Source organism: Neophocaena asiaeorientalis, unplaced genomic scaffold (assembly GCF_003031525.2).
Source record: "Neophocaena asiaeorientalis asiaeorientalis breed wild unplaced genomic scaffold, Neophocaena_asiaeorientalis_V1.1 scaffold82, whole genome shotgun sequence".
NCBI classification, from domain to species: Eukaryota; Metazoa; Chordata; class Mammalia; order Artiodactyla; family Phocoenidae; genus Neophocaena; species Neophocaena asiaeorientalis.
Genome location: NW_020173068.1, coordinates 8,449,629 through 8,471,846, shown reverse-complemented (window position 1 = coordinate 8,471,846; position 22,218 = coordinate 8,449,629). Strand labels below are relative to the sequence as shown.

At 37.3% G+C, this 22,218-nt stretch overlaps 1 protein-coding gene across 3 annotated transcripts in view; it reads left to right on the top strand.

Moving 5' to 3' along the window:
• RBL1 (RB transcriptional corepressor like 1) overlaps window positions 1–22,218 on the top strand; it is a 70,926-nt gene that overhangs the window by 32,032 nt on the left and 16,676 nt on the right. For 2 of the 3 annotated variants that reach the window (XM_024743134.1, XM_024743136.1), the window contains exons 13-17: window positions 20–199; window positions 1,519–1,651; window positions 5,454–5,720; window positions 7,285–7,496; window positions 18,070–18,246. In XM_024743134.1, coding sequence (XP_024598902.1) covers window positions 20–199; window positions 1,519–1,651; window positions 5,454–5,720; window positions 7,285–7,496; window positions 18,070–18,246 — 969 coding nt within the window. The remainder of the gene's footprint in view (window positions 1–19; window positions 200–1,518; window positions 1,652–5,453; window positions 5,721–7,284; window positions 7,497–18,069; window positions 18,247–22,218) is intronic. The other variant, XM_024743135.1, reaches the window with a different exon arrangement.

Below are 22,218 nucleotides of genomic sequence, written 5' to 3'. Positions count from 1 at the left end.
GACCACATTACTTTCTCAGTTTTCTCTTCTCCAGGTTATTGAGGTGGTGATCCGCTCAGAGGAAGGACTCTCCAGGGACATGGTGAAACACCTGAACAGCATTGAAGAACAGATTTTGGAGAATTTAGCATGGAGTCATGATTCTGCACTGTGGGAGGCTCTCCAGGCTTCTGCAAACAGAGTTCCTACCTGTGAAGAAGTGAGTTAGGGCAAGGCTAATAATCCCATCATTTTATGAAAGCAGCTTTATTGAGACATGATTCCCATACCATACAATTCACCCATAAGTATACAATTCAGTGGTTTTTAGTATATTCATAGGTATGTGCTGTCATCACCGCAGTCACTTTTGGAACACACCACCTCAACAAGAAACTTTACGTATCACTTCCCTAACCTCTATCTTCTTGACCTAGCCCCTAAGCAACCAAGTAGTCTACTTTCCATCTCTGTTGATTTCCCTGTTCTGGACATTTCATGTAAATGGAATCATACAATATGTGGTCCTTTTAAACTGACTTTTTTTTTTTTTTTTTTTTAAACATCTTTATTGGAGTATAATTGCTTTACAATGGTGTGTTAGTTTCTGCTTTAAAACAAAATGAATCAGCTATACATATATCCCCATATCTCCTCCCTCTTGTGTCTTCCTCCCACCCTCCTTATCCCACCCCTCTAGGTGGTCACAAAGCACTGAGCTGATCTCCCTGTGCTATGCGGCTGCTTCCCACTAGCTATCTATTTTACATTTGGTAGTGTATATATGTCCATGCCACTTTCTCACTTTGTCCCAGCTTACCCTTCCCCCTCCCCATGTCCTCAAGTCCATTCTCTACATCTGTGTCTTTATTCCTGTCCTGCCCCTAGGTTCTTCAGAACCTTTTTTTTTTAGATTCCATATATATGTGTTAGCATATTGTATTTTGTTTTTCTTTTTCTGACTTAGTTCACTCTGTATGACAGACTCTAGGTCCATCCACATCACTACAAATAACTCAATTTCGTTTCTTTTTATGGCTGAGTATAACTGACTTCTTTTATTAGCATAATGATTTTAGGTTAATCCATGTTGTTGTATGTATCAGCACTTTGTTCCTTTTTACAGCTTACTAATATCCCATTGTATGGATAGAACAGTTTGTTTATTTATAAACTTGTGTTGTTTCCACCTTTTGACTATTATGAATAATGCTGCTATGAACATTCATGAACAAGTTTTTGTGTGGACATATGTTTTCATTTTTCTTTTTCTTTCTTTTTTTTTTGTGGTACGCGGCCTCTCACTGTTGTGGCCTCTCCCGTTGCGGAGCACAGGCTCCGGACGCCCAGGCTCAGTGGCCATGGCTCACGGGCCTAGCCGCTCCGCGGCATGTGGGATCTTCCCAGACCGGGGCACGAACCCGTGTCCCCTGCATCGGCAGGCAGACTCTCAACCACTGCGCCACCAGGGAAGCCCCTGTTATGTTTTGATCAGTGGGTTTATCTGTGTGTAAAGCAGAGGGTTTTTGTTTTCTACAGGTTATATTCCCAAATAATTTTGAAACAGGAAATGGGGGAAATGTACAGGGACATCTTCCCATGATGCCAATGTCTCCTCTAATGCATCCAAGGGTCAAAGAAGTTCGGACTGACAGTGGGAGTCTTCGAAAGGGTAGGTTCAACATTGGTAAAACAATGAAAAAATAACAAACACCTTTTTTTAGAGAAAATTTCAGGTCTTGCCTAACGTATTATTAAGAAATACAATTTTTTAATCAAGATTTGAAAGGGGATTAATGTTTATGCCAATACCCCGTGTGGCTCATTGTATACTTTTTTATATTAAAGTAATAAGATTTCCACTCTGATTTTGAATCTAATCTATTTTTTAAATTGCAGTGTCTATTATTGTGGAAACAGTATTTTGGCTTTTTCATAAATATACACAACTTTTCCTCAATGCTAATGGAAAACTGTTTAAGCTAAATACCTACTTTTCCAAATGTGATAAAAGTTATATTCTTTATCTCTAAGTCTTTATAGAAAAATAAACGTTTAAAGCAGAACAAAGAACTCTTTGGGATACTTAAATTCATCTAATAAATTACTTATCTATGCTCTCAAAATAGTTCATTTGAGCCTTACTAATAGGAAGATTTTAGTACATTATTCTTTATTTTCTCTTGTGATGTAGCAAACTGATGTGTGCATCTTCTGGGTTATTTAACTCTTGGATTTTTAAAAATCACTTAAAATCTTCTGATGACAATATCCCTGAATAAACCTCAGATGTACAGGTATTCAGGACTATAATTGTTTTGGACTATAATTGTGTGTGTCTTGCTTTACATGTAGTATAAGGTCATAAAAATGTGCACACTGTGCATGCAAAACAGTCTTCATTAAGCAAGGGGAATAATTAGGATTGTTTTATGACCTCTAAAAATCTTGTCAAAGCTAAAAACTCTCTTACTGTCAATTATTAATATTTAAACAAATTTAAAAATAGTAAAAATATTTACTTAGTACACTACAATTGGAAACATTGAGAATGAACGTGTTTTGTTTTTTAAAAAGTCATAAAGAATAGTTTAAATGGTGCTTGCCACTTTCTTCTCATATAACTTACAATACTGAGTGAGCTTCTTTCCTGTGCCTTGGTGAACTGTCGTGTTCCTTTCTAAGTTTGGACCAGCTCTTAACATTTTATCCTTCGTGCTTTCAGTGTTGTGAAATATTTCTGAAAGTTCCTTTAAAGTGAAGTTTTTTGCCATCGTAACTTCCTGTTGGATGTCTTCATCCTATTTATCTTAACAACTTTTCGCATTTATATCAATAAGTCTCATCTTCACACAGTTCTTCTGGCTGTATATCTAATCTCTTGAATAGCAGCAGTGTCAACATTCCTAGGGTCAGCTATTTCTTCTATAACTTCATTAACAATTTTAATTTCACTTTCAGCATTATCACTTTTCAATTCTTTGTTGAACTTCCACTTTTTTGGGGGGGCCATTCCCTCTTTCATTTGTCTATTTTCATTCGTCTATTTTGTAGAATGCGGGTTTATCACTGGGAAATAAGGAGACAACATAACCATATGCTTTGCTGCCTGCATGAATTGAACCAGCAGATTTGCCCTGAACAATCACCAACAGACTTTGAAAGAAGTAACAGGATTGGTCACTGATCATGATGCACATCTATTTTTCACACAGTGATTTATGTAAATCCTCATGGGAAAAGTTTGTAGTTTATGCAGCTACTCACAGTTAATATACCATGGCAACTGAAATCTGAACCTTTTTGTTAAGGCTGTCGTTAATTTATGCTATGATAACTGAAACTCATGCATACTTTAACGGTACAAAGCATGAACTCTGTGCGTATGCATGTGTGTGTATCTGACTATAATGTGTATGTATATATAATATATATTATATATATATGTTATATGTGTGTGTGTGTGTGTGTGTGTGTGTGTGTGTTTGCAGCCTAGCTAGAGATCTCAGAACTAAGATCATGAAGAAATGGTCACTAAAATGTAATTCTGTCCTGGTGGTGGAATTTTGAGTGTTACCTTTTTCATTACAGTTTTTTGGTATCATTTGAGTTTTTTCTGTGAGCTTTTAAAAATTGAGATATAATTCACATCGCATAAAATTCACCCTTTTAAAATATACAATTCAGTATATTTACAAGACTATACAACTATCACCGTTATCTAATTCCAGAACATTTTTATCACCCCCCGCCCCCCAAAAAAAACCTGTATCCAATAGTAATCACTCTCTATTTCCTCCTCTACCAAGACCCTGGAACTACTAATCTATTCTTTGTCTCTATGGATCTTCCTGTTCTGGACATTTCATATAAATGGAATTATATAATATGTGACCTTTGTGATTGGCTTCTTTTACTTATCATGTTTTCAAGATATGTATGTTGTCGCATGTGTCAACACTTCATTATGCTGAATAATTTTTCATTGTATGGATATACTGTATATTGTTCGTTCATTCGTTTGTTAATGGACATTTGGATTATTTCCACTTGTTGGCTTTTGTGAATAACGCTGCTGTGAACATTCAGGTGATATATTATTTTTATGATTAGAAGAAAACGGTATTTTCTTATAGGGGTTCAGGCAAGAGAATCAAATAATGGAAAATCCTTAGAAAACAATAATATTGAGCCTTGACTCTGGGAGAAAAAAGACAATTTATTAACTTATATATGTGTTAAATTTTTATTGTCTACTGCAGCTTTTCCAGTACTGTGCTAGGCAGAGCATCATTTCAAGGGGCTTGCAGCTAACTTCATGGCTATAACATGAGTTTTCCCTTGAAATGTCAGCTCTGAACATTCCAAGTCAGATTCAAGGGCTGCATTGGTTTTCTTAGATATAAGGTATCCAGGTAGACTTCTGTTAAGGCGTAATGGGAGCTACAATAGAACTTTCCACTTTTTTACTAAGACTGGAAGTCAGAGCTGCTTTTATAACCTCCAGAATTATGGAGAGATTTTTATTAAACCATGACTATTCCCCACTTACCCCAGTAATACAGAGAGCTGTCAAATTATTGCCAAAGGTAATTTTTATACCTTTTAAACATGTTTTGAAAATAGATGACATGGCTGTCTAATTATCTAGTAATTATAAAAATAATTAGTGAAATGCTTTTACTTTAAAAACATGTTATATACCTTTAAAGAAACAGTGGGTTGAGGGAAGTAGGGGGAAAATGGTGGGAAAAGATGTAGGATTGGCTAGGAGAGGCTTTGCACCTAGTGGAGATGGAAAGGAGAGCAGTTTCTGCAGAAGGATAGCACTGGAAAAGAGGTTTAATCCATACTTTACTTTCTTTTTGATCAACACACTAATGCCTCAGATTAAGGCAAGTTAAGCAGAGTCATAACACTTCTACTCATCTTTATCTTCTAGTGGACTTATAAAAGATGATTCTGCCTCTACTAAATCAGAAAGCCACAGCTACTGCCTTAAACTATTTGAAGTGTGGGCATGTGGTGAAGGCAAAATTGTGAACCAAATCACTGATTTTTCCTTCTAATCAGGAGTTATTTACTAGATAAGATTGGGAGACAGAAGCTAGTTGGACTACTTTTGAAATTTAGCAGTCACCACATTCTACTTCTCACCTTCTACTTTACCCTTAATATTTTGCTTCTTTAATATAGGCAGAGGTTCAAGAAACCAGGAAGGTGAGCTCTCATAATTTTATTTCGTCCCCTGCATCGGCAGGCGGACTCCCAACCACTGCGCCACCAGGGAAGCCCCATAATTTTATTTTAAGATTTAATTCATTCTTCTCTCTCCCACTAGACTCGATTATTCCATGAGGACAGAGGCCATGTTATTAGCATAGTAACTCAATCTATTTGTTGAATGAGTGAGTAAACCTGACTTATTATTTTGGAATACATGTCAAACTGTTATAAATTTTTCTCTTTATTAGATACGCAACCATTGTCTCCAATTTCTGTCCATGAACGCTACAGTTCTCCTACCGCTGGGAGTGCTAAGAGAAGACTTTTTGGGGAAGACCCCCCAAAGGAAATGCTTATGGACAGGATCATAACAGAAGGAACAAAATTGAAAATTGCTCCTTCTTCAAGCATTACTGCTGAAAATATATCAATTTCACCTGGGCAAAGTCTTCTAACAATGGCCACAGCCATAGTAACAGGGACAACAGGACATAAAGTTACAATCCCATTGCATGGTAACATTTTGATGCATTTATTTTATATTTTTTCTGAGTTGGGTGAAAATTTAAGAAATGTCTTATTGGACTGATCACATGGTCTTATTATTCCAGTATTTTTTCTTGAACATATATACTTTTTTTTCTCTTTGGCTGCGTTTGGTCTTCGTTGCTGTGCACGGGCTTTCTCTAGTTATGGGGAGCAGGGGCTACTCTTCATTGCAGTGCGCGGGCTTCTCATTGCGGTGGCTTCTCCTGTTGCGGAACACGGGCTCTAGGCGTGCGGGCTTCAGTAGTTGCAGCACACGGGCTTCAGTAGTTGCGGCGCGAGGGCTCAGTAGTTGTGGCTCGAGCGCACATGGGCTTCAGTAGTTGTGGCACATGGGCTTAGTATTTGTGGCTTGTGGGCTCTAGAGTGCAGGCTCAGTAGTTGTGGCGCACAGGCTTAGTTGCTCCATGGCATGTGGGATCTTCCCAGACCGGGGATTGAACCTGTGTCTCCTGCATTGGCAGGCGGATTCTTAACCACTTCGCCACCAGGGAAGTCCCTGAACCCATACTTTTTTTTCTCTAAGAGCAGTTTTAGGTTCATGGCAAAATTGAGCCTTCCTTGTCATCAACATCCTGCACCAGAGAGACACATGTGTTACAATTGATGAACTTTCATGGACACATCATTATCACCCCAAGTCTGTAGTTTGCATTGGGGTTCACTCTTTGGTGTTGTACATTCTATGAATTTTGACAAATGTCTAATGACACATATCTACCATTATACTGTTATACAGAATAGTTTCACTGCCCTAAAGATCCTCTGTGCTCCACCCTTTTGTTTTGTTTTGAACCTATAGAGGCATTCCTAGTATTATTGCACTTTGCTTTGTTGCACTTTACAGATACTTTTTTTTTTTTTTTACAAATTGAAGGTTTCTGGCAACCCTGTGTTGTCACATGATGATTAGCATTTTTTAGCAACAAAGTATTTTTTGATTGAGTTATGTACATTGTTTTTTAGACATAATGCTATTGCACACTTAATAAACTGCAATATAGCATAAACATAATTTTTATGTGCACTAGGAATCCAAAAAATTCATGTGACTCACTTTATTATGATACTCAATTTATTGTAGTGGTCTGGAACCAAACTCGCAATATGTCTGAGGTGTGCCTGCACTGTTTTTTGAGTTTTCACATTTTATAAATTTACAACCCTCTTTGTTACGACTTATTTTATTTTCTTATCTGAGTTTTACAAATAAGTGCATTGAGGAAGAATTTTGTTTATTGATTAAAAACATCTCCTTTAGAGCTCAAAAGCACAATTTTATTGTTTCAGAGCAGAAATAGAAAATAAGAGTATCATAACCTAGAATTACTATTTTTGTGGCTTTCTTCTAACATATTGCTATGCATAAATAGATAGGTAGGTAGGTAGGTAGGTAGATAGATAGATAGGTAGATAGATAGATAGTAAAGGAAGGAAGGGAGGGAGAGAGGGAGGAAGGAAGCAAGGAAGGAAGAATTGACAACTTTTCTGGGACACACTTCTAAAACTAAGAACTCTTGCTTGTACATTCAGGTATTGCAAATGATGCTGGAGAGATCACACTGATACCAATTTCCATGAATACAACTCAGGAGTCCAAAGTCGAGAGTCCTGTATCACTTACGGCTCAGTCATTAATTGGTGCTTCTCCAAAACAGACCCATTTGACTAAAGCACAAGAGGTACATTCAGTTGGAATAAGCAAACCAAAGAGAACTGGGTCCTTAGCACTGTTTTATAGAAAGGTACGTGTTTTTATAGCATCTAAAAAGGTCTCCTTTAATCAATGCAAGAAAGATTGAGTAACAGAGGGCAGCTTTAGCCTTCTTTTTTTGTGTGTGGTAAAATATACATGAAATTTACAATCTTAAGCATTTTAAAGTGTACAGCTAAATGTCATTAGTACATTCCCATTGTTGTGCAGCTTCCACCATCATCCATCTCCAGACTTTTTCATCTTCCTAAACTGAAACTCTGTACCCATTAAATAGTAACTCCTCATTTCTTCCCCCCACCCCCAGCCCCTGGTAGCCATTATTCTACTTTCTGTCTCTATGAATTTGACTACTCTAGGTACCTCATATAAGTGGAATTATATAACGTTTGTCCTTTTTTGACAGGCTTATTTCACTTAGCATAATGTTTTCAAGGTTCTTCCATATTGTAGCATGGTCAGAATTTCCTTCCTTTTTAAAACTAACATTTCATGGTATGTATATACCATATTTTGTTTATCCATTCATCTATAGATGGACATTTGCGTTGTTGCTACCTTTTGGTTATTGTGAGTGAATAGTGTTGCTGTGAACATTAGTGTACAGGTATCCAAGTCTGTTTTCAATTCTATTGGGTACATACAGAAGTGGAATAGTAATTCTAAATTTAATTTTTGAGAAAATGCTATGCAGTTTCCCACAGTGGCTGCACCATTTCTATTCCTGCTAGCAACATACAAGGTTTTCCACAATATTGTGAAATACAAGTGTTTTTCTCTTTCTGACTTACTTCACTCTTTATGACAGTCTCTAGATCCATCCACCTCACTACAAATAACTCAATTTTGTTTCTTTTTATGGCTACGTAACATTCCATTGTGTATATGTGCCACATCTTCTTTATCCGTTCATCTGTCGAAGGACACTTAGGTTGCTTCCATGTCCTGGCTGTTGTAAGTAGAACTGCAGTGAACATTGTGGTACATGACTCTTTTTGAATTATGGTTTTCTCAGGGTATATGTCCAATAGTGGGATCGCTGGGTCATATGGTACTTCTATTTTTACTTTTTTAAGGAACCTCCATACTGTTCTTCATAGTGGTTGTATCAATTTACATTCCCACCAGCAGTGCAAGAGGGTTCCCTTTTCTCCACACCCTCTCCAGCATTTATTGTGTGTAGATTTTTTGATGATGGCCGTTCTGACCGGTGTGAGATGATAACCTCATTGTAGTTTTGATTTGCATGTCTCTAATGATTAGTGATTTTGAGCATCCTTTCATGTGTTTATTGACAATCTGTATATCTTCTTTGGAGAAATGTCTGTTTAGGTCTTCTGCCCGTTTTTGGATTGTGTTGTTCGGTTTTTTGATATCGAGCTGAATGAGCTGCTTGTATATTTTGGAGATTAATCCTTTGTCAGTTGCTTCATTTGCAAATATTTTCTCCCATTCTGAGGGTTGTCTTTTCATCTTGTTTATGGTTTCCTTTGCTGTGCAAAAGCATTTAAGTTTCATTAGGTCCCATTTGTTTATTTTTGTTTTTATTTCTATTTCTCTATGAGGTGGGTGAAACAGAATCTTGCTGTGATGTATGTCATGGAGTATTCTGCCTATGTTTTCTTTCTCCCTTTTTTTCCTGATGAGTCTGGCTAGTGGTTTATCATTTTTGTTTTTCTTCTCAAAGAACCATCTTTTAGTTTTAATGATCTTAGCTATTTTTTCCTTCATTTCTTTTTCATTATTTCTGATCTCATCTTTATTATTTCTTTCCTTCTGCTAACTTTGAGGTTTTTTTGTTCTTCTGTCTCTAATAGCTTTAGGTGTAAGGTTAGGTTGTTTATTTGAGATGTTTCTTGTTTCTTGAGGTAGGATTGTATTGCTATAAATGTCCCTCTTAAGAACTGTTTTTGCTGCATCCCATAGGTTTTGGGTTGTCGTGTTTTCATTGTCATTTGTTTCTAGGTATTTTTTGATTTCTTCAGTGATCTCTTGGTTATTTAGTAGTGTGTTGTTTAGCCTTCATGTGTGTATTTTTCACACCTTTTTTCCTGTTATTGGTATCTAGTCTCATAGCATTGTGGTCAGAAAACATACTTGATATGATTTCAACTTTCTTAAATTTAGCAGGGCTTGAGTTGTGACCCAAGATATGATCTGTCCTGGAAAATGTTCTATGAGCACTTGAGAAGAAAGTGTATTCTGTTGTTTTGGGATGGGATGTCCTATAAATATCAATTAAGTCCATCTTGTTTAATGTATCATTTAAAGCTTGTGTTTCCTTATTTATTTTCATTTTGGGTGATCTGTCCATTGGCAAAAGTGGGGTGTTAAAGTCCCCTACTATTATTGTGTTGCTGTCGATTTCCCCTTTTATGGCTGTTAGCATTTGCCTTATGTACTGAGGTGCTCCTGTGTTGGGTGCATAAATATTTACAAATGTTTTATCTTCTTGGATTGATCCCTTGATCATTATGTAGTGTCCTTCCTTTTCTCTTGTAACATTCTTTATTTTAAAGTCTACTTTATCTGGTATGAGAATTACTCCTCCAGCTTTCTTCTGATTTCCATTTGCATGGAATATCTTTTTCCATCCCCTCACTTTCAGTCTGTATGTGTCCCTAGGTCTGACGTGGGTCTCTTGTAGACAGCATATATACGGGTTATGTTTTTGTATCCATTCAGCCAGTCTATGTCTTTTGGTTGGAGCATTTAATCCATTTACATTTAAGGTATATATCAATATATGTGTTCCTGTTACCATTTTCTTAATTGTTTTGCATTTGTTATTGTAGGTGTTTTCCTTCTCTTGTGTTTCCTGCTTAGGGAAGTTCCTTTAGCATTTGTTGTAAAGCTGGTGTGGTGGTGCTGAATTCTCTTAGCTTTTGCTTGTCTGTAAAGGTTTCAATTGCTCCATCAAATCTGAATGAGATCCTCTATGGGTAGAGTAATCTTGGTTGTAGGTTTTTCTCTTTCATCACTTTAAATATGTCCTACCACTCCCTTCTGGCTTCCAGAGTTTCTGCTGAGAAATCAGCTGTTAACATTACGGGGATTCCCTTGTATGTTATTTGTTGCTTTTCCCTTGCTGCTTTTAATATTTTTTCTTTGTATTTAATTTTTGATCATTTGATTAATATGTGTTTTGGCGTGCTTCTCCTTGGATTTATCCTGTATGGGACTCTCCGTGCTTCCTGGACTTGACTGACTATTTGCTTACCCATATTAGGGAAGTTTTCAACTATAATCTCTTCAAATATTTTCTCAGTCCCTTTTTTTCTCTTCTTCTGGGACCCCTATAATTTGAATGTTGGTGCGTTTAGTGTTGTCCCAGAGGTTTCTGAGATTGTCCTTGATTTTTTTCATTCTTTTTTCTTTATTCTGCTCTGTGGTAGTTATTTCCACTATTTTATCGTCCAGGTCACTTATCTGTTCTTCTGCCTCAGTTGTTCTGCTATTGATTCCTTCTAGAGAATTTTTTATTTCATTTATTGTGTTGTTCATCATTGTTTGTTTGCTCTTTAGTTCTTTTAGGTCCTTGTTAAACGTTTCTTGTATTTTCTCCATTGTATTTCCAAGATTTGGGATCATCTGTACTATCATTACTCAGAATTCTTTTTGAGGTAGACTGCCTGTTTCCTCTTCATTTGTTTGGTCTGGTGGGTTTTTTACCTTGCTCCTTCATCTGCTGTGTATTTCTCTGTCTTCTCATTTTGCTTAACTTACTGTGTTTGGGGTCTCCTTTTCGCAGGCTGCAGGTTCATAGTTCTCGTTTTTGGTGTCTGCCCCCCAGTGCGTAAAGTTGGTTCAGTGGGTTGTGTAGGCTTTCTAGTGGAGGGGACTGGTGCCTGTGTTCTGGTGGATGAGGCTGGATCTTGTCTTTCTGGTGAGCTGGACTGCATGCAGTGGTGTGTTTTGGGGTGTCTGTGCCCTTATTATGATTTTAGGCAGCCTCTCTGCTAATGGGTGGGGTTGTGTTCCTGTCTTGCTAATTGTTTGGCATAGGGTGTCCATCACTGTAGCTTGCTGGTCATTGAGTGGAGCTGGGTCTTCACGTTGAGATGGAGATCTCTAAGAGAGCTTTCGCCATTTGATATTATGTGGGGCTGGGAGGTGTCTGGTGGACCACTGTCCTGAACTCAGCTCTCCCACCTCAGAGGCTCAGACCGGACACCCGGCCGGAGCACCAAGGCCCTGTCAGCCACATGGCTCAGAAGAAAAGGGAGAAAAAAAGAAAGAAAGAGAAATAAAGTTATAAAAATTAAAAATATATTATAAAAAATTAGAAAGTAAAAAAAGAAAGAAGTGAGAAACCAAACCAAAAAACAAATCCACCAATGGTAATTAAAAAAGACAGAACCCTAGGACAAATGGCAAAAGCAAAGCTATACAGACAAAATCACACAAAGAAGTATACACATACACACTGGCAAAAGGAGAAGAAGGAAAAATGTATGTATATTAAAAAAAGGAAGAGAGCAACAACCAAATCAATAAACCTATCTACCAATGATAATAAGCTCTAAATTCTAAACTAAGATAAACATAAAACCAGAAACAAATTTGATGCTGAAAGCAAACCCCAAGTCTATAGTTGCTCCCAAAGTCCACTGCCTCAATTTTGGGATGATTCGTTGTCTATTCAGGTATTCCACAGATGCAGGGTACATCAGTTTGATTGTGGAGATTTAATCCGTTGCTCCTGAGGCTGCTGGGAGAGATTTCATTTCCCTTTCTCTTCCTTGTTCACACAGCTCCTGGAGTTCAGCTTTGGATTTGGCCCCACTTCTGCGTTTAGGTCGCTTGAGGGCGTCTGTTTCCCTCCCAGACAGGACGGGGTTAAAGTAGCAGCTGATTAGGGGGCTCTGGCTCCCTCAGGCCAGGGGGAGGGAGGAGTACAGAATGCGGGGCAAGCCTGCGGCGGCAGAGGCCAACATAATGTTGCAACAGCCTGGGCATGACGTGTGTTCTCCCGGGGAAATTGTCCCTGGATCACGGGACCCTGGTAATGGCGGGCTGCACAGGCTCCCGGGAGGGGAGGTGTGAGTAGTGACCTGTGCTTGCACACAGGCTTCTTGGTGGCTGCAGCAGCAGCCTTAGCATTTCATGCCCGTCTCTGGGGTCTGCGCTGATAGCCACGGCTCGCGCTCGTCTCTGGAGCTCGTTTAGGTGGTACTCTGAATCCCCTCTCCTCGCCCACCCTGAAACAATGGTCTCTTGCCTCTTAGGCAGTTCCAGACTTTTTCCCGGACTCCCTCCCAGGTAGCTGTGGCTGACTAGCTGCCTTCAGTCTGTGTTCACGCAGCTAGCTCCAGTCCTCTCCCTGGGGTCTGACCTCCGAAGCCCGAGCCTCAGCTCCCAGCCCCCACCCGCCCCGGCGGGTGAGCAGACAAGCCTCTCAGGTTGGTGAGTGCTGGTCGGCACCGATCCTCTATGTGGGAATCTCTCCGCTTTGCTCTCTGCACCCCTGTTGCTGCGCTCTCCTCTGTGGCTCCAAAGCTTCCTACCCGCCATCTCCGCCAGTGAAGGGGCTTCCCATCGTGTGGAAACTTTTCCTCCTTCACAGCTCCCTCCCGGAGGTGCAGGTCCCATCCCTATTCTTTTGTCTCTGTTTTTTCTTTTTTATTTTGCCCTACCCAGGTACGTGGGGAGTTTCTTGCCTTTTGGGAAGTCTGAAGTCTTCTGCCAGCGTTCAGTAGGTGTTCTGTAGGAGCTGTTGCTCATGTAGATGTATTTTTGATGTATTTGTGGGGAGGAAGGTGATCTCCACGTCTTACTCCTCCACCATTTTGAAGCTATCTCCTTACTGTAGTTTTGATTTGCGTTTCCCTGATGATTAGTGATATTGAGCATCTTTTCATGGGCTTATTGGCAATCCTTTTACCTTCCTCAGAGAAATGTCTATTCAAGTCCTTTGCCCATTTTTTGAGTTTTTTATTGGTGAGTTGTAAAAGTCCTTTATATTGTCGGGATGTTAATTCCTTATCAGATACATGATTTGCAAATATCTTCTCCCATTCCATGGGTTGCCTTTTCACTATGTTATATATTAGTGTCTTTTGACGCACAGAAGTTTTTAATTTGATGAAGTCTAATTTATCTATGTTTTGTTTTGTTGTCTTGTTCTTTTTGGTGTCATATCCGAGAAATCATTGCACATGCCAGTGTCATGAAGCTTTTCCCCTATGTTTTCTTGTAGGATTTTTATAGTTTTAGAAATTACATTTAGGTCTTTGATCCATTTTGAGTTAATTTTTATATATGGTATAAGGTAAGGACCCAGTTTCATTCTTTTGCATGTGGATATACAGTTTTCTCAGTAAGTCTTGTTGACAGGACTGCCTTTCTCCATTGAATGGTCTTGACACCCTTGTCAAGTTACTCATCACTGTATATGTGAGGCTTTATTTCTGGCCTCTGTATTATATTCATTGGTCTCTTCTTGCCAGTACCACAGTTTTAATTAGTGTAACTTTGTAGTAAGGTTTGAAGTCAGAAAATGTGAGACCTCCAACTTTGTTCTTCTTTTTCAAGATTATTTTGACTGTTCAGTCCCTTGACATTCCATATGAGTTTTAGGATGGATTTTTTTCTATTTCTGCAAAAAAAAAAAATCTTTAGGATTTTAATATAGATTATATTGAATCTGTAGATTGCTTTGAGTAGTGTTGACATCTTAACAATATTAAGTCTTCCAGTCCATGAACATAGTATGTCTTTCCATTTATTCATGTTTTCTTTAATTTCTTTGAGCAATGCTTTGCAGTTTTCAGTGTACAAATTTTTGCCTCCTTGGTTAAGTTTATTCCCAAGTATTTTATTCTTTTTCATGCTATTGTAAATGGAATCATTTTCTTAATTTCATTTTTGGATTGTGCATTGTTTATGGTATAGGAATAAAAGTGATTTTTGTGTGTTGATTTTGTATCCTGCAACTTTGCTGTATTCATTTATTAGTTCTAACATTTTTTATGGACTCCAGGGTGCTTGGGTTTCCTACACATAAAGTCATGTCATCTGCAGAGATGGTTTTACTTCTTTTCTAATTTGAATGCCTTTTATTTCTTTTTCTTGCCTAATTGCTCTGGCTAGAACTTCTAGTATGGTGTTGAATAGAAGTACTGAAATTGGGCATCTTTGTCTTGTTCCTGATCTTAGAGGAAAAGCTTTCACTGTTTTACTTTGAGTATGATCTTAGCTATGGATTTTTCATATATGGTATTTATTATGTTGAAGTAGTTTCCGTCTATTCCTAGTTTGTAACAAAAGGGTATTGAATTTTGTCAGTTGCTTTTTTTCTGCATCAAATTTTGAGATGATTATATCATTTTTCCCTTCATTCTGCTAATGTAGTGTATTACACTGATAGATTTTCATATGTTAAACTATCCTTTCATTCCATGAATAACTCCTACTTGGTCATGGTGTATAACCCTTTTAGTGTATGATGTTCCATTCAGTTGCTAGGGTTTTGTGGAGGATTTTCACATCAATATCATAGATATTGGTCTGTAGTTTTCTTAGAGTGTCTTGTTTAGCTTTAGTATTGGGTGATGTACCTTTAGCCTTTTTTAAAAACATATTTGACATTCTAAAAGAACATTATGATCTTGATGAGCTAATGTTTGGACTCAGGCTCATAGAGTTTTAATTCCATTTCCTGCCGGCTTGTTTTACATAACTTTGATTAAGCAGTTGGCCATCCTGTGGAATTTACAGGAACTCCATTGTGTTATATTGCTTTAGATTGGAGTTTATTGTGGGACAGGTACATTGGATCTTATGGATAAGTTTACATTACTGAAGATTCATTTTTAAGATTGGTGAGATACTGCTGGGAGTCTACATAATTTTTATCATAAATCTAGTTTTTTACCTTTTACGAATTGACCAGTTCTCATTATAATGCCTAGATTATTTTAGTATTAATGCAAAGATTTAACATAGAAATAATTTCAGCTTATCCTGCCTAGCTTTTATAAGCACCATAAAGCTTCTGATAAAATAGCCATGTTAGTCAGATATTTGTGACCAAACATGCCGCTTCTCTAAAATAAATTCCAGAATTGGAAGATACCTCTCCAGTCTACCCTATAACTAGTGGCTATCTAGCCCACTCTGAAAAATTGTAAATGAAAAAAAAGGCACTGTTTTTTGTTTCTTTTTAGCATTATGATTAGGGTTTAAGGCTTAAAATTTTTAAGAAATTCATGTTTGTTTTTTCACATTATCTCTTCATGCAAATTTGTTTATTTCCTCTATCTAGTCTTTCTTAGAATAATTCTTGAGACACTTGCCCTTTTTTCCACCTCCCACTGCTTTCTCTACTCTGTCCCACCATCTCCACTCCTGCCTACATCTTGTGCCTAAGGCCTGTTTTAAAAACAGAGCTCCAACTGTAGTATTTTCCCCATTCGTTCCCTATTTTTAATTTTCAAAATGACAAATTGCTGCCTTTGATAATGAATCTAAGATTGACAAAAATAAGGCTTTATTTACGAATTTTTAGTTCTGAATTTATTTCAGAATCTAGCTTGTCCTTTTCCTTTTAATTATAGCCTACTTAGAAGCTAGAAAAATTTTACCCTAAAAGGGAATTGAAACGTCCATATCTATAATGAGTTCAAAATAACCATTTCTTGAGTAAATTGCAGATGTTATCCATGCTGAACTCAGTGTGATGCTGTATCCTATGCCTGAGTAGAATTTACTGTGAATTTTTTGTTAGAAGCCTTCCAGAGTATGTGTACCTTTAAGGCATTGGGTTAGCTTTGTAAAAGATACTTAACAAGTATTACTTTTTAAAAAAAATTTATTTATTTTTGGCTGCGTTGGGCCCTCATTGTTGCACACAGGCTTTTCTCCAGTTGCAGCGAGTGGGGGCCTCTCATTGCGGTGGCCTGTCCTGCTGCAGAGCATGAGCTCAACAGTTGTGGCTCGTGGGCTCCAGAGCACAGGCTCAGCAGTTGGACACATGGGCTTTGCTGCTCCGCAGCACGCACGATCCTACCGGACCAGGGCCCAAACCCGTGTCCCCTGCATTGGCAGGCAGACTCCCAACCACTGCGCCACCAGGGAAGCCCCACAAATGTTACTTAATGACATATTTCTTAATCCTTCTACCTAGGACTGTATCTGTTATCTTCTATCACGAATGTAAAGTTCCAGCATCTTTCCCACTGCTCTGACCCCAGTGGTTCCTATTTATCTCTTAGCCAACAAGACCAGAAACAAAGGGTTGGATGCAGAAAATGAGTTTGTTATAAAATGAATCACTGGTGGCTTTGGAGTCAACCCTTATCTCTCTTTCTATCAGATTAGTGTATTGGATGGCTAAAGTTCATTTTTCAGCTTTAATTTGTGGATTTTTTTTCCCTCTCAAAAGACACTTTGCTATAAAGAATGCCTTACTCTTTTTCATTTTCTTTACCCTGAACATTTAGATTTAAAGACTTAGTTCAAACAGAATAGTCTAGTTTAGGAATATCACAGTAGGATTACCAGCTCTTAAGATAATAAAACATAATGCTTTTTGGATGATCAGAAATCATTTTAGAATCTTTCAGGACCTTTGGGGCATTTGCATTAGTATCAGTTCATATAAAGACTATATATGAAAGGTTGAAGGTATTGAACTGAATTTACTCTGACATACTTAAAAACAACAACTTGACTGAGAAGGACAATACTATATGATATTTATATGTGGAATCTAAAAATCAAAAACAAGCTCATAAATACAGAGAACAGGTTAGTGGTTGCCGGGGGCGAGGGGGTGGGTGAAATGGATGAAGGGAGTCAAAAGGTACAGACTTCAAGTTATAAAATAAATAAATCATGGGAATATAATGTATAGCGTGGTGACTATAGTTAGTAATGTTTATTCCATATTACAGTTGCTAAGAGACTAGATCTTAAAAGTTCTCATCACAAGAAAAAAAAGTTGTGTTAACTGTGTGGATATTAACTAGACTTATTGTGGTGATCTTTTCACAACATATACAAACGTTGAATCATGTTGTACACCTGAAACTAATGTTGTATGTCCGTTATACCTCAATAAACAACAACAACAACAAAATCTGGTATCTCGTTTGCTTAACATTCCTTTCATGTGCTCATAAAAACAATGTAGACTATTGGGGAAATTTTTAAATGATTTTGCTTTCTGACTTATTTTGGAGTCAAACATTTTAGTGTATTATGTGACATTTTAGGCTTCATTTTACCTGAACCAAAAAAAGAGAGAGACTTCTGAATACTTGAAAAATTATGTATTCATAATGATCATGATGCTGGTAAATCAAACCATTTAATTTTAGTATTTCTCAATTTACATAGTTGACAGCATAGAATAATAGCATATAACATCTTTACCAAAAAAATGTTGAAGGTAGTTTTCCAAAGAAAATTTTGTTTTAATATATTTTCTTTTGCCATAGCAGTGAGCCAGTACTATAAAATAAAAATTTTATGTAATTTAATGCATCAGCAGCCTTAGGTGTTTATTAATCTTGGCCTAAAAGCCCATGTTCATGGTAAGACATAAATTTGAGAAATTATTTACTTGATTTTTTGCATCAGTGTGCTATCTTTCATCTTAGGTCTATCATTTGGCAAGTGTACGCTTACGTGATTTATGTTTAAAACTGGATGTTTCAAATGAGTTAAGAAGGAAGATATGGACATGTTTTGAATTCACTTTAGTTCACTGCCCTGATCTGATGAAAGACAGACATTTGGATCAGCTCCTCCTTTGTGCCTTTTACATCATGGCAAAGGTAACGTATAAGTTGGGGGAAGCTCTTTGCCGTAGTTACCTGTATTTGAGGCCTGAGGTGAAAATCTGTTGCACTTGATTGTTAGTTTGCCTTAAGTGCTACAAGCCAACAGTGGTAAATTCTAGCTACTGTATCTATTTCTATGGACTCTTCATTACTTTCTTTTTTTTTATTTTATAAATTTATTTATTTTATTTATTTATTATTTTTGGCTGTGTTGGGTCTTCGTTGCTGTGTGCGGGCTTTCTGTAGTTGCAGAGAGTGGGGGCTACTCTTCCTTGTGGTGCGTGGGCTTCTCATTGCGGTGGCTTCTCTTGTTGCAGAGCATAGGCTCTAGGCGTGCAGGCTTCAGTAGTTGTGGGCTCAGTAGTTGTGGCTCACGGGCTTAATTGCTCCATGGTATGTGGGATATTCCCGGACCAGGGATCAAACCCGTGTTCCCTGCATTGGGAGAGGCAGATTCTTAACCACTGTGCCACCAGGGAAGTCCTTCATTTACTTTCATAGTAATCAGCCTTCTTGCTTCATAGGAATACACTAGTTGTAAAAAAAAAATTGGAAAAGATCTCAGAGACCATTTTTGGTAAAATGGTTCTCCACACTATTAATGGAGAACCATTTCCACCATCACCCCGTGACACCTCTAATCTTGTACTTTAAAGTAAAATGATCGTTACATTTTAGGCGAGTAACTGAGGCCCAGAGGTGAAAGTAACTTGGCCAAAGTTACACAGTAAGTGACAATCTATGTTCTCCTGATTCAGAATCTGGTATAAAATAGCTTCTATACTTTATTGCTTTCCAGTGATTTATTCTGTTGCCTCAGAAGAGCATTTTACTTTCTAGTTGCTATGTTTTAAGTCATAAAATGGCATATCTTACTTGTTTTTAAAAATTCTAATAGGTCTGAAACAATCATCTGTAACTTTGGTCTTGATCATATTGGCCACACTACCAGTCCTAGCAGATGTAGATGTTACAACCTAATTTTTCAGCTTTTTGAGGCAGAGGACATGTTTTCAAACTCCTTTGTGACTTCCTTCTCACATTACCTCTTTAAAATCTCTATACAAAATAGGTATTAATAAATGTTATTAACTAATCTTTTTTTAAGCTGTTACTATTTTTATTATTTCTCTTAAGGATACCAGAACCCTAAAAAGCAGCATTGGGTTTATAACTTACAGAGAGTTACAAATATTTCCTTCTGTGGTTACAGTTTTTATACATTTATTCCACAACAACTAGATAACATACAGCACGAAAAAGACCACGTAGTTACTCCCCTTTTATAGTCACATTCTACATTGGCATCCATACTAATAATCCTTTATATTGGTATCACTCTTTCCTCTTTTAAAACCACACCAATTTGCATACCTCATTTATTTTACCATTCCAAGAATCTCTAGGGTTATTAGGACTCTGCGCTTTCACTGCCGAGGGCGCAGGTTCAATCCCTGCTCAGGGAACCAAGATCCCACAAGACACATGGCATGGCCAAAGAAAAAGAATCCGCAAAGTCAAAACAGTAACAATAACAGCAACAACAAAACCAAAAGTTGTCCCAGAGCTAATAATATCACTGGGGTTCCCAGCAGAAGCAAACTACTTTGAGCCTGAAGCCATTCAGTATTCACACAAATTAAATCCTTATTAAAACAGAACTAAAAAATCCAAAATTATAAAACAATCAAGGAAATAAGCCAATGTGAGTATGTCAACAGATAAAATTTAGAGCAGGTTAGATATTCAAAAATTTCAGGTAATGGAATTATTGATCTCAAATTATGCAATTATATGTTTTAAATGATTTAGTGTATAAAGGAAAATTCTTTTTATGAACAAAGGCCAAGTCACTTTAAAAAGGACCTGAAAGATGTCAAAAAGAACTGAGTGAAACTTGTAATGGAAACCAAATTCCAAGCCAAAAGACTCAATGGATTAGAATGTAGAGCTGAGGAAACGAAAAAACAGCATATCACAGAGATGGAAAATACAAAAAATCAAGAGACGTAGAGTTACGAAACATTTTTTCTTGTTCCCTTCCTCTTTTGTTCTGTTGTGATTTGATGACTAACTTTAGTGTTGTGTTTCAATTCCTTTTTCTTTTTTGTATGTGTATCGTAGATTTTCGATTTGCGGTTACCATGGGGATTTGATATAGCAATCTATATATAAACAAGATTGTTTTAAGTTGCTGGCCTCTTAATTTCAAATGCATTTCCAATATCCTGCATTTGTGTTCTCCCCTTCTTGTAATTGCTGGTTTTGATATCATATTAGCATATGGATGATTTCCTACCTTTACTGTATGTTTGCCTTTACTGGTGAGCTTTTCCATTCGTAAGTTTCTTGTTTCTAGTTGTAGCCTTTTCTTTTCTGCTTAGAGAAGTTCCTTCAGCATTTGTTGCAAAGCTCGTCTGGTGGTGCTGAATTCTCTTAGCTTTTGCTTATCTGTAAACCTTTTGATTTCTCCATCAAATCTGAATGAGAGCCTTGCCTGTTAGAGTATTCTTGGTTGTAGTTTCTTCCCTTTCATCACTTTAAATACATCATGCCACTCCCTTCTGGCCTGCAGAGTTTCTGCTGAGAAGTCAGCTGATAACCTTATGCAAGTTCCCTTGTATGTTATTCGTCGTTTTTCTCTTGTTGCTTTTAGTATTTTTTCTTTAATTTTTGTCAGTTTGATTACTCTGTGTCTCGGTGTGTTCTTCCTTGTGTTTATCCTGCGTAGGACTCTCTGCCCTTCCTGGACTTGGGTGACTGTTTCCTTTCCCATGTTAGGGAGGTTTTCAGCTGTTATCTCTTCAAAGATTTTCTTAGGTCCTTTCTGTCTCTCTCTTTCCTTCTGGGACCCCTATAATGTGAATGTTGATGCATTTAATGTTTTCCCAGAGGTCTCTTTGACTGTCTTCATTTCTTTTCATTCTTTTTTCTTTATTCTGTTCCACGGCAGTGATTTATACCATTCTGTCTTCCAGGTCACTTATCCAATCTTCCACCTCAGTTATTCTGCTATTGATTCCTTCTAGTGTATTCTTCATTTCAGATATTGTATTGTTCATCTCTGTTTCTTTGTTCTTTAATTCTTCTAGGTCTTTGTTAAACATTTCTTGCATCTTCTCTATCCTTGCCTCTGTTCTTTTTCTGAGATCGTGGATCATCTTCACTATCATTTTTCTGAGTTCTTTTTCCAAAAGGTTGCCTGTCTCCACTTCACTTATAGCTGTTCTTCTGGGGTTTTATCTTGTTCCTTTATCTGGGACATATTCCTCTGCTGTTTCACTTTGTCTGACTTCTTGTGATTGCGGTTTCCATTCTGCAGGCTGCAGGATTGTAGTTCTTCTTGCTTCTGCTGTCTGCCGTCTTAACTAATCATTTGTGTTTTTTTGAAAACTACCATAGCTCAGGCTTTGCCATTTCTGTGGAGAACATCAATATGGAGAACAGGTTTAGTGCTAATGGACAGTGAAGGAGAAGAAAAGAGTAATTTAAGTGAACTCTGTGATAATAAATAGACTAGAAGGGATTCCTTTATGGATCACTAATTTATTTTCTTTCTTTTGGCCACCACTGTGACTTTTCTAAGTGTTAAAACCCTACAGTCTGTTCTGAACTATTAAAAGCCTAATCCTGTAATAACCTCTGTCTTATTGTGAATCACAAGACATTTTCTATCCTTTAGTATGTGGTTAATTTTAAATAAGTACTTAAAAACTAATACAACTGGAGACTGCAAGGGATTCAGCAGATCTGAGTTTTCTTATATCATTCTTTTTTATAAAGAAATGCATTTTTGGTAGTTATACCATAGCAATCTTAGTGCTTTTGATTAATGAAACTATTAGCTGAGTCCCCACAGGCCACAAAGCCTGAACTTTTTTTTTTTTTATTTTATTTTACTTTTTATTTATTTGTGGCTGCAGTGGGTCTTCGTTGCTGCATGTGGGCTTTCTCTAGTTGCGGTGA